Source organism: Bidens hawaiensis, unplaced genomic scaffold (genome assembly GCF_021521415.1).
Source record: "Bidens hawaiensis isolate Kalapana, Puna unplaced genomic scaffold, B.hawaiensis_p1.1 tig00024638_1, whole genome shotgun sequence".
In the NCBI taxonomy this organism is placed as follows: Eukaryota; Viridiplantae; Streptophyta; class Magnoliopsida; order Asterales; family Asteraceae; genus Bidens; species Bidens hawaiensis.
In genome coordinates, this window is record NW_027493897.1 from 65,660 (window position 1) to 80,686 (window position 15,027).

Consider the following 15,027-nt stretch of genomic DNA (forward strand, 5'->3'; position numbering starts at 1 on the left):
TTTGATTAAAATAATGATCTTGCTATTCCCACTTAATTTAAGTCAAAAAATGGCTTCTACAAATTACTAATGTAAACATGAAAATACTGTTGGCCAAAAATAAAACATGGGAAAGTATATAAAATAAGATAGCTTTTTTTCCTACAAAATATAATATTAGTCTTCTTTAGGTACAAATAGCTTTAAAAAAGGAACCCAATTTTATGGAAAATGTGAATTTAGATTAGAAAATAATAAAAACGGTATCCTTCTTATGAATATTTTTCATTAAGTAAAATACAATGCTTTAAAAAAAAGATAGCTATTTACAATACCAAATAATAATTTTTGTTGTTTGGCACTTTTCAACTGTGCTTATATAATAATAATAATAATAATAATAATAATAATAATAATATTGCTATCATTTTTGGAAAATCACTTATATTTAAAAAAAAAATGCAACATGGTTTTATAGTGTTTCTAATTCAAATGTAATATTATATCTATTACTATCTGGCTATCGTCAAACAATAAGAACTTTTTATTAATGACAAACTGAATTCCAACCAATACGTTATTCGGTTTTCAGTCATTTTCGGCCCACACCAAGACTAGTAATAAGGTCAGTTTTAACTTTCAACATAGTTTACACTAGACATGTGGTCTCTAAGAGCATGAGCCAATCAAAGTAATTTAATTTAACTATTTACTGTTTTTCTTTTACATTGTTCTAATTAAAGTATCTATACAAAGGAAAAAAGCAAAATAAATAATAATAATAATAATAATAATGTAATTGCAGTTTTGAGTAGACCAAAGAGAACAAATATGAGAGCTTTTAGAGCTACAGAAGGGAGACTACAAATGATTTGATTGGCTCTTAATCATGACTAATAGCTATTTCTCTATTCAATAAAGTTACCAATTTGCGATGGTTTTCAATTTTATATTGCAAATGGTTTGCCCACCAAAGTTACCTAAACCAGTTTCAATATTAAGTAAATTGAGAAGTAGGGGTGTTCTTCGGGTTCGTTTTTCGGGTTTCGGGTTTTTCGGGTCGGGTTCTTCGGGTTTCAAAGTTTTAAATCTTGACCCGAAATCCAACCCGAATCTCTCACGGGTTTTCGGGTTCGGTAATTCGGGTTCGGGTTTTTTCGGGTTCGGGTTAATCGGGTTTCGAGTATCTTAGAAAACAAAACAAAAACAAAAAGAATTTAAAAACTACAATTCTAAAGTTAAAATAACATATTATTCTTTGCTCGTAAGCATCAAATAGTAAATCAACATAACTTGATAAAACAATATAAAAGAAGAGTAAAACTAACACGAACCATAATCGCTTTCAATCGGGCGTGATTTGGTTGTTCGATTACGGTTGCTATTAGTAATAAACGGAAAACATAAATTAACAATAAACAATCGATCTATAATAGTTGTAATGACAACAATTGATTATGACTAGATTTTGATAACTTTAGGGGCATAAACTAAGCCTATTATACATAAATATATATTTAATTTCAAAACTAAAAGTTTATTCGGGTTGACACGAAACTTATAAATCAAACCCGAGAAGCAACCCGAATTACTTCGGTTCGGGTTCGGGTTTTTCGAGTCGAGTTAGTTCGGGTTCGAGTACGTGTTTTCTCGGGTTGGATTTCGGGTAAAAGTGACAGCCTTATTGAGAAGACACAAAAACACAAGTTGAGTTAACCAAGCTCAACCTTTTATTTTAGCCTTTTGTATTTACATCACCCAAAAAAACCCAATAGGGTCATTTATATCATAAAGGACAATTTAAATGTATAAACAAAATCTATAGTTCATACATTGTTATTTTAACGGCATCTCAGACGAGAAATGACTATCTTCTGATAATTGGTACGATTTTGAGAACTTTAGGACGAAACGACCAAGTACAGTTTAAAAAATAATAGAACAAGTTGGCTGGGCCAGTTGAACCAGCCAGTTTCAACAGTTGTAGACAGTAGACAGCAAATGTTTACTTTTTAAGCAATAATAAATCATAAATGATCATGAATCTATAATATATATACATAGCTTTTATATTCCTAACTGTAGCTGTAAACTTCTAACCAATCAAACTGACCAAGTTGCTTTATTTTAGCTAATAATTAAGTTTCTACGGTTTATAGACATCCAAATTCCCAACACAGCATGTAAATGGTTGAAACCAACAAATAGAAGAATAAGAAAAGGTCTATAACCATTAAACATAATGTTCATAACAGCATCTAATACAATAAGTAAACAAACATCCATCAAGTCAAAAACAATAGCACCCATTAAATAAAATGCTTCCAAAAACTGACCTCAAACAAAAACAAAAGATAAACACCTAAAAGATGCGAACCGGCTTTCCCATTGTTGTCTTCAAGTACAAACAACGAACCTGCAATAAAATAAATTTTAAAAGATAATAAGATTTCATCAGTTTATTATTGCTAAAGATCTTATTAAAAAAATATAAACTCACATTCTGCCAGTTTTTCTTCAACAACGAAACCAAAAAGTTAACGCTCATCTGCACGTTTTGGAAAATCTGTTTTTCCTCCATGCTGCAGTTCCCGACAGCAACTCCCATACACAACACCTTCTTCAGTTGAAACTTGACAGTTGCTTTCGTTTCATTCACCTTAGCCTCGAGAGACTCCTGATGAGAAACAAGTGTCGGGAATTTACCTGCATTAATATAAACAAAGCTAATTAAAACTTAAAAACATTTAAACATAATAAAAAACACATTTGTTTCAACCGATACACTTACCTGCCTTGTTTAGACCCGGGCCCAACAAACGGGGAATCTGCTTAATAACAGATTCAGAGGCCAAAAACGCTTGGTGCTTCTTGGCGAGCTTTTTAACAAGCTTTTTGTTCTTGTTGAGCTTCTTGAGTCCTTCAACATCCATGTATTCAAGACCGATCTTTTGAGCCTGTAAAGATCACAAAACATGATTGTTTAGTCATTTGTGTAACATAACTTCTATCATAGATTCATTAAATAAAAATAATAATAATAAAGTGAGAATACCTCTTCAACATGTTGTGCATCACCAAGCATGCAAACTTTCAATTTGGGACGAGGAATGTGAGGCAATTTCACGGTGCCACTGAACCGTTTATCCTTTTGCGGGTCGTAGTTCTTAAGCCCAATCTGGAGCTCGATAGTCTCAGTGAAGTTACGTTTCTTTTCCTTAGCATCGGTGGTAACTGTAGTAATTGCTTCACGCAGGGCTTCACTCTGAAGCTTACTGTAAGAATCAATTATTCAAAACACAAAACAGTGAAATAAACAAAACATTTAACTGCAAATCCAAAACGTCTTCCAGAATTAAACCAAATTAACAACAATTAAAAATCTAATTTTTTGCAAAACAAAAACAGATTCCACAAGATTATCAAAATTAGCAGTGCTAACGAGGTGAGCCGCTCACAAGCTACTCAAAACGAGCCAAGCTTTTTCGAGTTCAAGCCATGCCCAAACTCAAATTAAAGCTTGTTTAGTTAGCAAGCCTTAGCTCAAGCCTTGTGTGTTTTTAAGTTTTATCTCTTTTGAACTTCTAAGTATTATAGGTTTAGCTCGTTTAAGATACTACACGAGCTCAAGCCGAGATTAGACTCGTTTAAGGTTTTTTTACAAACTATATAAAAGTAATTAAATACGTATACACATTAAATAATAAACTACAGAGAATTAATAATTTATAAGCGAACCAACCCAAGCCCGAGCTTGAGAAAAACAACTCAATAGCTGATCTAGAGCCTTCGAATAAGAGCTCAAAACGAGCCGAGCTCAAGCTCTCGTAAGTAAAATCGAGCTTATTTGAGCTCGTGTACACCCCTAAATTCATAATACAGATTGATACATAACACAAAACAAATTCCAGATTCAACAGAAGTTTAATTCCATTTATAAAAAGAACATAAATTTATATTATTAAAAACGCATATAGCTCAAACAAATTGCTGACCAAGTATGTCATAAAGCATATTGTAAATACTGAAAACAATAAAAGCTGCAATCGAAACACGTACCTCATGTTTGCTAGGTTTTCCTTGGTAAAACTTCACTTCTGTTTATAAAATGAAATACATAACAAATTATCAGTTTCATGAACATTCATATATCTAATTCAATGTAAATAATGATAACGAGCTAACTAGTTACGTAGAACAAGCTTAATTATATCATTAATTGTTAGAAGTTAATGATAATACTAAAGTGAAGCGTGCAGTGTAGATAGAGAAGATGAAGATCTGTATGTACCTTCGGTAGAATGAACCCTAGCAGAGAGGAAAACGGCGGCCTGAATATTGTATCCTCAACTTAATAGGAGGAATGAGAAACCCTAATTGGGCCTGGGTCCGGGAAGTCTTGACCCATTATCATTTTTCGTCGGGTCAAGTGATCAATAGAAAAAAAATATTGTTATAGTTTTAATATTATAACAAATTAGTTATGAGATTAAAAGAAGCTTGAAGATGATGATAACAAATATATATATATTAGAATAGATATTGTTTTGTAATGATATTACTCGTACATTCATGTGGTATTTATATTACACAAAATTTACTATTTGGGGAAACAATCTTCACTTATTGATTTGAAAATTTTCATCCATCACATGGATGTGTTTTCCTACATGTTTATAACAATAATAACTAGTTTTTTTATAATGATGTTTCTAACATGTATTCGGTGGTCACGTTTATAGGTTACTTACACTTATAATCTTCGTTTCAATGTTTAGAGATATAAAGGCTACAATTGTTAATCATCTTCTCTATTCTATTTGATAACATTATTTGTCTTCTCACCCTAATTCTTTCACGTTTATACAAGTAATGCTTCGAACAATGTTTGACCAAACGTATTGGGTGCTTTGCCCTTTCTAAACGCCTCAAAGATCTCCGCCCCCGACACGCTATTGGGGCGCTTTGAGGACATAAAATAGCTTGGGCATTTTGGGCAAAGCGCCTGGTAGGAGTTGACATTGATTCAAGTCAATTGACCAAGTTATACCAAATGATGCACAAAAAGGTCCTATAATGCACTTTTACGTTTCCCAACTTCAACACATTTGATACACGAACCCCAAAACTAGAATTTAACATAAAAACACTTAAAAATTTGATTTCATACATGTTTTATGTGTGTGATGGTTAACGAGTCAGATTAACCAACTTTAGTTTGCATGAGACTCAATTTTAGACAAGTCAGTTTACTTGTTTAGTTGTTTATTAGCTGAATTTTGAGTTGAGGTCGGTTTTTGGCTCGACAAGCCATCTTGTTTAAATTAAAATTAAAATCTAGCATTCAATTAAACATTAATATTAAAAATTAGTATCATGATGGTCTCTACTAAACTTATGACCATGTTATGTAACCTTATTTAGAGTGTGGCACTTATCCCGCCACCAAGCCGTTCCCTATTCGATGGAGGTGGGCGGTAACTAACACTACCACATGATTTCTTTTAACGTTCACAACACCATGCCATGAAAAGCAACAGGACAGTAGCTAGTGTCTTTTTAACATAGAAGTTGAGGAGTAAATGTGGTCTTTCACCCTCCAACAATCGCATGCGTGCCACATTTATCTATTTATTTTTTTCTTTAGTTAAACTCGAACACATTGGTTAAATGATGAGTTAGTTAAAAGGTTTAAAGCTCTATTATCAGATAATATTTATAATAAAATATACAAATAATAATAATAATAATAATACAAACATTATTCCAGAATTTTTGATAATATAAATACTCTAAACAAAGCAACAAGAAGCAATTCATTTCCGTCAACCGAAACCGTCGCGATGAGTTCGGCAGCTCGTAGAACTGGCGGACTATTCGAAGGTCTGTACAAAATCCTCATGCGCCGTAACTCCGTTTACGTCACCTTCGTCATCGCCGGTGCTTTCCTCGGTGAACGGGTAATTAGGGTTTCTGATCCATTCTATTTCTTACATATATAATTAGCTTATTATTAGGTCTGATTGTTTAAATATTTGTGTATCTGATTACTGCTAGTAATTGAATTTAGGATCTGTTTTTCTACTTCTTTGTTGTTTGTATTAGATCTGCATAATTATACTCTTTTGGATGTAACACCAGTTAAAAGAATAATAACTATGGTTTTGATCTGGAACTTATTAGTGAAAACTGTTGATCGATTTGAGTTCTTTTTCTAAAGCTTGTGCTCGGATCCCGAGCAGTTTCTACAAACACGAGCTCGGCTCGTGTATTATTTAGGAATTAGTTTAATTACTTTTTTAATTATTTTTATATGTTTTGAGAAAACTTAGACGAGCCTATGCTCGAGTTGAGCTCGTGTGCATTACCTTAAACGAGCCAAAGCTTGGCTCAAGCTCGGTTGTGTAGTGTGAATTTAATACATAGAAGTTTGAAAGTACTCAAATTAAAAATACACAAGCCTCGTTAATGCTTAAACGATCTTCCCAAACGAGCTCAATAACTAAATGAGCTTTATTTGAGGCTCAGGCTTGTTCGCCTCAACCTGAGCTCGTTTGCACTCCACTCCTACCGTTGATATATAATCTAAAATGATTTTGTTAAAGAAGATAGATTTCTGATTTTCTGTGTTAAGATGCGTTTTCTAGGAATATGTTTAACTACCAATTTGTGAAATTGCAGAGCAAAAACTTCTGGATTACATTCTGACATTCTGTTAATTAAATACAGGCAGGCGTAAACTGTAAAGTTATATTCAAGTTTTTATTAGCCCTATATTGAGAAACTGTAAATGCAGGATCTTGAGTATTTGATGTTTTTTAGGAAAATTATGTCGCTTGTTTAATTTGGGCAAAACCAGAAGGTTCTGTAATTTGAAATAAATAATTGTTAGGACACTCTTGTAATTGTTGGGTTTTTTCCGGTCCAATAAGCTCAAACCGAAATCAACATGTTAGTAACTGTTTGTTTTTGGTTTACCGTTATCAAAAACTGTTACCAAGGGTTGTTGTTAACTTAAAACTTAAAAGCCATATAAACAAGACCTTTAACACCTCTAATAATCACAGTAAAGGTTCAGAAACAAACACTGTGGTATTGCTAGTTAAATTTTGATTGTAATTGCATCTTGATTCTTGAAGTATTTTACTATTTTATAATGTTTGTTAATCGACTCATGGAGCTGTATGGATTTACATGTTACAGGCGGTGGACTATGGAGTTCATAAACTCTGGGAGAACAACAATATTGGGGTAATGTTTACTGTTACACTTGTGTGAATTCATTAGTTTTCTTAGTCAATAATGAGCTAGTTTCCACACCCACTCACGCAAACATTAAAGATAACAAAATGTAGTTGAAAAGGCTTATCAGTTGATTGCCTTCTGTTTAAAAGCAGATAAGCAGTTTCTGAGTTTTGGGTAACGGAAACTAATGCTTATCTGCTTAATTGATGATGAAACAAGCTGTTTTCAATAAGCATTTTTGAGATTGCTTATTGAAGACTGATCATGATAGTCAAAACTGAATGAGCGCTTGTTAACGCATTGTCATTGTTATGCAGAAACGGTATGAGGACATTCCGGTTCTTGGACAAAGACCAACTGAAGAATGAAATGCTTGTATGCGTTGGTTATCTTTTGCGATTGTTTTGTCATCTTTTCAAGATCCTAGAAGAGAGGCCATATGAATCTTTTTAATAATAATGTATTTTTAGTTCATGTTAAGAGATTGTCTACCGAATTCACTAAATGTTAAAACTTTCTGAATGTTTTTAAAGTTTTTTGGGCATGGATTTAACCCAAAGTTTAAAGTTCAAATTGGGGATCATGAGATCTGTGTTACCTATACACACATTTGATGTATATTATAGCTGGCTAAGGGCGCAAGTCAGAAGAATTGGATAATTGGTAAAACAAGCAAAGTTAAAAGAGGGTTTAAAATTGTTCACTAATTTTTTTGGCTTGTTTTGACGAAATGTCAGTGTAGTAACTATAATATAATGAAAACTGCATAAAACACTTGTATATGATGTATTAATGATTTAACAAGATAATGGGTAGATGGTTATGGGAGTGCGTTTGCATAAGAGGTTTCCAATAGTTCTTTGTTTCTCATTTAAATGTCTACCTTGGTGAATAAAGCAAACGAGCCCTGGCAACGACGATGGGGTCGCCGACATATGATTATACCGGCTACGCGGAAATACGTCCGTCTTATGAGAATAGGGGAGAGAGAGAGAGAGGGTGAAGATGGACGAATGAGTGAGAGAGGAGAGTATGATTGAATTCAATACGTTTGTGGTGTGTGGCTGAGATTATAGAATTCAATTTAAGTGTGGCTGAGAATAGATGATTTCATGAATAGTAATTTATAGAGACTGACAATAAATTAGTTTTTGATATATATATAATATATATATTTACATATTCCAGAAATAAATTTAAAAAAACAAAAGAGTTGACTCAACTTACATGACTGATTTTAAGTTTTAAATCGTCGGCTATTAAGTTAAACTAACTTTACTGATTTCAAATCGGCTAAAACTGTTGACTTACTTCGTTTTGAACGAACTAATTGGTTATAAAGGTATGTGACACCACTTAACTATATATATTAATTTAATACTTTGGGTTAAAATGTACTTTATGCTTGACAAGAAAACCAAATAACGAAGGCAAATTGAAACAACTGTAATAAAGGTGGACGTGGCTGGGAGCTCACAAGGTAGTGAGTATTTGCGGGTTAGGCGAGTAGAGCTGGGTGGGCGCCTCAAGTGAAGTGGGGAGGAAAGGGGGTTGGAAATCGAGTTCTGTATCTTGGAGATGAACCCGGAAGATAAAGAGGGTAGGAAGGTGAGCTGACACAATAAATTTATTGGTTAGCGGGTTGAGCTGGTACATCGCCCTGCATAAATTTGGTTAAATTGAGTAGAATTTAATTGAAACAGATGATACAATATTATTAGTTGCCTGATGAAATTGATGTTGGTTGTAGTGAGTTTCTAGGCCGGTGCTTCGTCCACCCTAACTGAACTGAAATAACCAAATAAATTAAGAAATTGATATTTCGATCATTTTTATTTATAACTTTATAACCGAGTTTCAAGATTTGATTATGGTTTTAATTAAGAGTGTAAATCGTGTTAGGTTGGCAGATTGAATTGTTCACCCCAAACACAACCCATATTTTTATTCATGTCAAACCATCAACCCTAACACGTACACATTTAAGATCATGTAATTCAAACATGATCCGTATAATCCGTTTCTCCAAACATGTCAAATAGGATAACAGGTAATAATCAAGTTGTAAACATGTTAATTAAACTGGTGAGCCTGAACACCGTCCTATTATTAAACGAGTCAGATATGACAACCAAACACGTTATATAATTGCCACCCCTGGTATTAATGGTTCGGTGAAGTACATTGTGCACCAAATCCAAGCCTTGACTCACAGTATCTAAAGCCACATGCATATACTAATGACTCTGAACATAATATAAATCATATGGATCACTTTTACAAAATTTGGAGTGAAAATCAGAGAGATCACCAAGTTTATGTGATACACACAGATACAAAATAAAACCTTCATTCACTTTTGACTGCATTGTAGATATGCTGCACGAATAACCACGATGAACGGAAACTGACTGTAGCAAGCATCAGGAAGAATGCATAGCAGAAAAGAAAATTGTAGCAAAAGAAGAATGCTGACTGCATGAACCCATTCATGTTTGACTTTGAATAGAAATAGATGCAATACCCGAACATAAAGATAGCAACCGAGCCTCCACGCCAAATGGATCTATCATACAAAGTCAAATAATCAAGATTTAAACATTTCAAGAAAAAGATTCATTTTGAAAGTACAAACTGTTTAAAGTCAAAAACTTTCACATGTTTTTCAATATTGCAGTGCTATCGAGAACAAAAACATTGTTTGCCTTTGGGGCTGTCATTCATGAAATGTTCAAATTTCTACTAAAATGGTACAAGCAGACACATTTTTGGTTATTCTATAATTTGTATCAATTTTGCATTTCGTCGGTACCATGCTTGATCAGAAAAGCCAAAGTTAACTCTTTAATTTCAAAAGGAGGGTGTATTACAAATTTCATAGGTTTCCTTAATTTTCAAAGTAAAAATCTGCACTTTGACTTTTGAGGTCAAACATACAAAGTTTCAACTTCTGATTTGCTATGAATCCTGAATGCTTCAAGGAAAAGATTGACAATACATTAATATTAATATTTCTATAAAAATGGTTTCTTTAAATCTATTCACTCAATACCAATATTGATCGAAAATTGAAAAGTACTGCGTTTGACTGCAAATGTCAAAAGTAAAAGTCAAAGTCAACTTGATAACATACCTCCACCACCACTGATGATCTTCCACTGCCAGCTGGATGTAAGTCAACCCAACACTCAAAAGTGATGTAAGCACGACAAGAACATACGTCAAAAACAGAATACTCGGTAAAGTCAAGACTTTGTAGCTCCAAACCGTTGCAAACAGATTATGCAATTCAAGAACAATCGCACTAAACGATAAAAGACCTGCGATTAACATTTGACCAGGAGTCTTCCTTGACCAACTCAACATAGGAATCTCTCTCGGTGAAACCTTTGTAGCAGAAGGTGCTTGAAACTTTGACCTAAAACGGTATCCCATAATACCACCAAACGCAAGCAGAGGAATTGCAATTATTGTATATGCAAGAACGATCACTACTATCGTGCCAAATGGAAGTGCGGTTGTAGCCTCATTTGATATGGAAATTGTATTAAGAATACACATTGTAATAAAAAGTGGTCCAATGAAGATAATTCCAGATAAAAGAACACATTTTTCCTGCAAAGAGTTAAATATATTTAGCTTAACGAAAAGTGTACAACCAAATAGTTTTATTTACAAGCAGAAGAAGTGCGTAAATCATATGTTTTACGTTTCAACCTTGTTATCAAGTAAATGTTTCATAATGCCTACATCTCTTTGGTTGTTTTTAAATATTAGCCTCCCACAGACGCAAATTTTTTACCAAGAAAAACGCAAACTTTGGGTGGACGTGGCAAATCGATGGCTCAAGTCCACGGTATTTTTTGTTATTTTTGTGTTAAAACGGGTCAGATAGGTTGGGTTGACTGGGAACACTTCTTGGTCAAAAAAATTAAAATTTTGATCATCGATTAAAGAATCTTGATATAATTTTAGAAATATCATATTAGTTCAGAAAAAATCTGGTTTTTTAATAAGAAAATAATTAGGAGGTTTTAGAAATTAAAAATACTCTGGCCAACTTTCAACCCGTTTCCATTACAGCAATGTTTTTTTTTACAGTTTGACTTGTATTGACCAACTCATAGGTAAACGATCTTCATTGCCACCTCTAACCAAAATTGGTATGGCATTTTGGAAGTTGAAAAGCAGTTTATTTGACCACAAAAGTCAACATCCATGAAAGGATTATAAACTTGTTATATATGTTCTAGAGTAAGAAAATTACTCACCCAACCGGTCTCGTAAAATTGGCAAAAGAAAGAAGTAGCATTGTATCCGGCTATCGGGGCGGTAAGAATAAAAAATATCACGAGAGAAGTTGAAATAACTCCACGACCGTATGGATATAAGACCCCGAAAAAGGCCAAAACGAATAACAAGCAAAGGCTGTAGAAAACATAAATATTATCAAAAGTTAAAAGAAACAAGTCAAATGGTCGAAGACCCCCCAAGTGTATTTTCAATGCAAACATCAGCCAAAATTGCTTTATGCAGTAAACTTATGAATGGGTAGATTTATTAAATTTAGACCTGTAAACAAACCAAACATTTAGTGAACCGTTTGTAAATGGTGGACAGTTCGTTTTTTAATAAATGAACGAACAAGAACATTTTGTGTTCATTTATTTAAACGAACGAACACGATAAATTTCTCGTTCATTCATTAACGTTCAAGAAAATTCGTTCGTTAATATTTGTTTGTTTACGTTCATTTAGGCTCATTAGTTGATGTTTGTTTAAGTTTGCACATGTTTTTATTCGTTTAAATCTTTTAGGTCTACTATCATGAAAATAAAAGATCACCCATTACAATTTAGTTTAGTTTTATTAATTTTTAGGCCCAACGAATTGATGCTCACATTTACTTTTAATTGGTGTTCATTGATTTATTTTGGTTCATCTATGTTCAGTTATGTTCATGGACTGTTCGTTTTAACAGTTAGTGAATGAGCATAAACCAACATGAACACATTCATTTTCTTAATGAACAAGAAAAAAACTAACTGTTTACATGTTCATGTTCGATCGTTTGTTCGTTAAAGTTAAATGAACAAACATCAACATGCCCTGTTCGTGTTCCTTCGGCTTGTTTACACTTTACAGGCCTGGCTAAATCTAAAAGGGAAACAAGTCAAATGGGTCAAAAGTCACCCGTCATATATTTTAAATACAGAAAAACCTAATAATTATTTTAATCATAACGTTACATTCTTATAAAAATAATATAAGTTTGTAATAATCATATTTGACATCATAAAAAATCAAAACTTTGACATAAAGTGTTCAAGTCAACTCAACCTAACCCGACCCGTTCAAAGTTACCCGTTTTGACTTACATGGTCAATAACTGAGTCCCGGTGCCCAAAATACCACAAAACAAAGCCATTCGTGATGGACATCTAAACACATCACCATGAACATACTTCCAACCAACTTCTTTATCTTGTTCTTCATCCCCACTAGAAAATCTGAAAATAAAAAACCAACAAAATTGAAAAAACAAAAACAAATAAAAGAGTTTCAAATAAACTTCTTAAAAAAAGTACCTTTTTAAATCATTCTTCAGGTGTCGCATAAACAGCAATATAAGCAGTCCCAACAAAAGCACAATAATCACCACACTATTAATAAAAGAAAACCAATGAATTTGTCGTTGTGTCGGCAACAATGAAGCTTTTGAATACTTGTTCATCCTACTATTATACTCGCTTGTAGTCGAATTCCAATTTATCGAATAAGTAAACGTTACATCAATTTCAGTTTTGTCAGTTATATCCACAGCGTGATTTGGGTCACTAAACGCACGTATTTCAATAACTTGATCACCATTGTATAAAGCATCAAATTGGACGTGTTTGAACAAATAATATGTGGGTCCTGACCCGTCACCGGCCCAATTATTATCTTCCATTTTTCCGATAAATCCCCAAAGTGGAAGATTGTCATAATACATTTGGAAGTAATATTCAGCACTGATAGCGGTTTTGAATTTTGTTATTTCGTCTAGTTTAAGGTTCTTGTTACATAAAAGTTGGTCAACTTTGTCCTCACGGAAGTTTAAGTTGTATAAGGTGTTGGTCAGCCTATCTCCATTTAAAACTTCCCCTAGTGTTTCCTTCTTTGGGATCACTTTATCTGCAAAAAAATTAAAGAAAATATTGATTAAAGATATTAATTAATTAATTAATTTTAATAATTAGGGGTGCTAAACAGGCTGACACAAAGACAGCCTGTTTAGCTAAACGGGTTCGACCTGAAACTGACCCGAATCCGTTTATACTAAACTCAATACTATTGCATGATCACTTGATCTTCAATATTGAAAGTTATTTTGTACTAAGCTGGAGAAACTTTATGATTGCGAAAATGAGGGTAACTTAAATAGTTTCAATCTTTAAAACACATTATGGCCATTTGTTAATATGAGGCTAAATGCTGACCTGGATGGCAGAATGGCAAGTCGTAGCACTGATACGTTTCACTGCAAGAAATACAATAAAAACAATCTTTAAGAAAAACTTGCATGGAATAATCAATATATACCGAATACAATAATACTTGCAGAATCTTGGTATTCTAATAGACATCCATAAACCATAACACCGGAACCCAAAAGACGAAAATCAAAAAAATGAGCATGACATTAGTAAATTCCCAACAAGCTTTTTCCTGTTAATATACTACAAATGTATAATTTGCATTTCAATGGCATAAAATACTCTTTCAACTCCAACATTCCAAATAGTTCACTTTTGATTTTAAAAATTCAAGCCTAGTGTTTTATAATATCAAAATCCGTAATATTTCTAGTCTATTGGGTTATTACTCTTCATATAGTTACATGCAATCATCAAATTCTACACAAATATCACAAATCTTGTCAACTAAAGTCTTAAAGCAACTAACTTGACCTTCATATAGTTACATGCAATCAACCAAATTTCCATATGGGTATTCTTATATTCCAAAAATCTTGACCAAAAAACCAAAACCCACATCATATTTCCACACAAATCATCATATTAACAAAATTTCATACAAAATAAGCAAAATAACACTAAAAGTAATGATTTTTCTTCTAATTAAAACACATAATAATAATAATAATAATAATAATAATAATAATAACCTGGGATTGTTCAAGGGACCCACAATGTTGGCAAACAAAGGTACATTATCACCTACACTGTACCGATGATCAAATGATGAAGCTGTAATTTGGGGGAAAATTAAGTTTAGGGTTACCAATAACAGTATAAACAAACTAATTAGGATTGATATTTGGCCCATAATAGATGACTGGATGAATAATTTGGAGGGAAATTAATAGAACTGAAATGGGTTTCAAGAAAATTTGATGGGTTTGTGAAGAAATTGGAGGAAAGAGTAACTGTGATCTACATGATTAGAAGTGGTCAACGAGGTACTTCAAAATATGTTGATGATAGTCAACGGAGAATTAGAAGTAAGGTTAGCTTAATACTTTTTAGGGGTGTAAATGAAATTATTTATAGCTCTTTTTTTAAAGTTTGAGTGTGGTTTGTGAGTCAAATTTCAAGCTCGAGCTGGCTTGGTTTGAATGGTTTGTTACATATTAATTACCTCATCCGCTTCATTATAAGTGTCTTAGTTTGAATTTTCAAGTCTTTCTTTTGCAACTTTAACCGTAAATATTTTTGTTCGTGTCATATAATACTTGATGAAAATTATATCAATGTAAAATACATTTAAAACCCAATCCATTCATAAATTTTACATCAA

At 32.9% G+C, this 15,027-nt stretch overlaps 3 protein-coding genes across 3 annotated transcripts; 1 reads left to right on the forward strand and 2 right to left on the reverse strand.

Moving 5' to 3' along the window:
* Positions 1–2,184: 2,184 nt before the first annotated feature.
* Positions 2,185–4,370, reverse strand: LOC143569699 (large ribosomal subunit protein uL1z-like). Its single transcript, XM_077055548.1, has 6 exons — positions 4,271–4,370; positions 4,039–4,076; positions 3,035–3,254; positions 2,771–2,936; positions 2,480–2,685; positions 2,185–2,395 (listed from the first exon to the last, which is right to left on the reverse strand). The coding sequence occupies exons 2-6, from the start codon at positions 4,041–4,043 to the stop codon at positions 2,342–2,344; spliced, it is 651 nt and encodes a 216-aa protein (XP_076911663.1). The 5' UTR covers positions 4,044–4,076; positions 4,271–4,370; the 3' UTR covers positions 2,185–2,341.
* Positions 4,371–5,788: 1,418 nt separating this feature from the next.
* Positions 5,789–7,797, forward strand: LOC143569700 (cytochrome b-c1 complex subunit 9, mitochondrial-like). The gene is made up of 3 exons (XM_077055549.1): positions 5,789–5,939; positions 7,183–7,230; positions 7,542–7,797. Exons 1-3 carry the CDS (start codon positions 5,823–5,825, stop codon positions 7,590–7,592), a joined length of 216 nt encoding a protein of 71 aa, XP_076911664.1. The 5' UTR covers positions 5,789–5,822; the 3' UTR covers positions 7,593–7,797.
* A 1,561-nt stretch (positions 7,798–9,358) lies between these two features.
* LOC143569715 (transmembrane 9 superfamily member 5-like) lies at positions 9,359–14,758 on the reverse strand. Its single transcript, XM_077055560.1, has 7 exons — positions 14,396–14,758; positions 13,707–13,747; positions 12,813–13,401; positions 12,603–12,734; positions 11,496–11,652; positions 10,358–10,839; positions 9,359–9,790 (listed from the first exon to the last, which is right to left on the reverse strand). Exons 1-7 carry the CDS (start codon positions 14,554–14,556, stop codon positions 9,574–9,576), a joined length of 1,779 nt encoding a protein of 592 aa, XP_076911675.1. The 5' UTR covers positions 14,557–14,758; the 3' UTR covers positions 9,359–9,573.
* Positions 14,759–15,027: the final 269 nt, after the last annotated feature.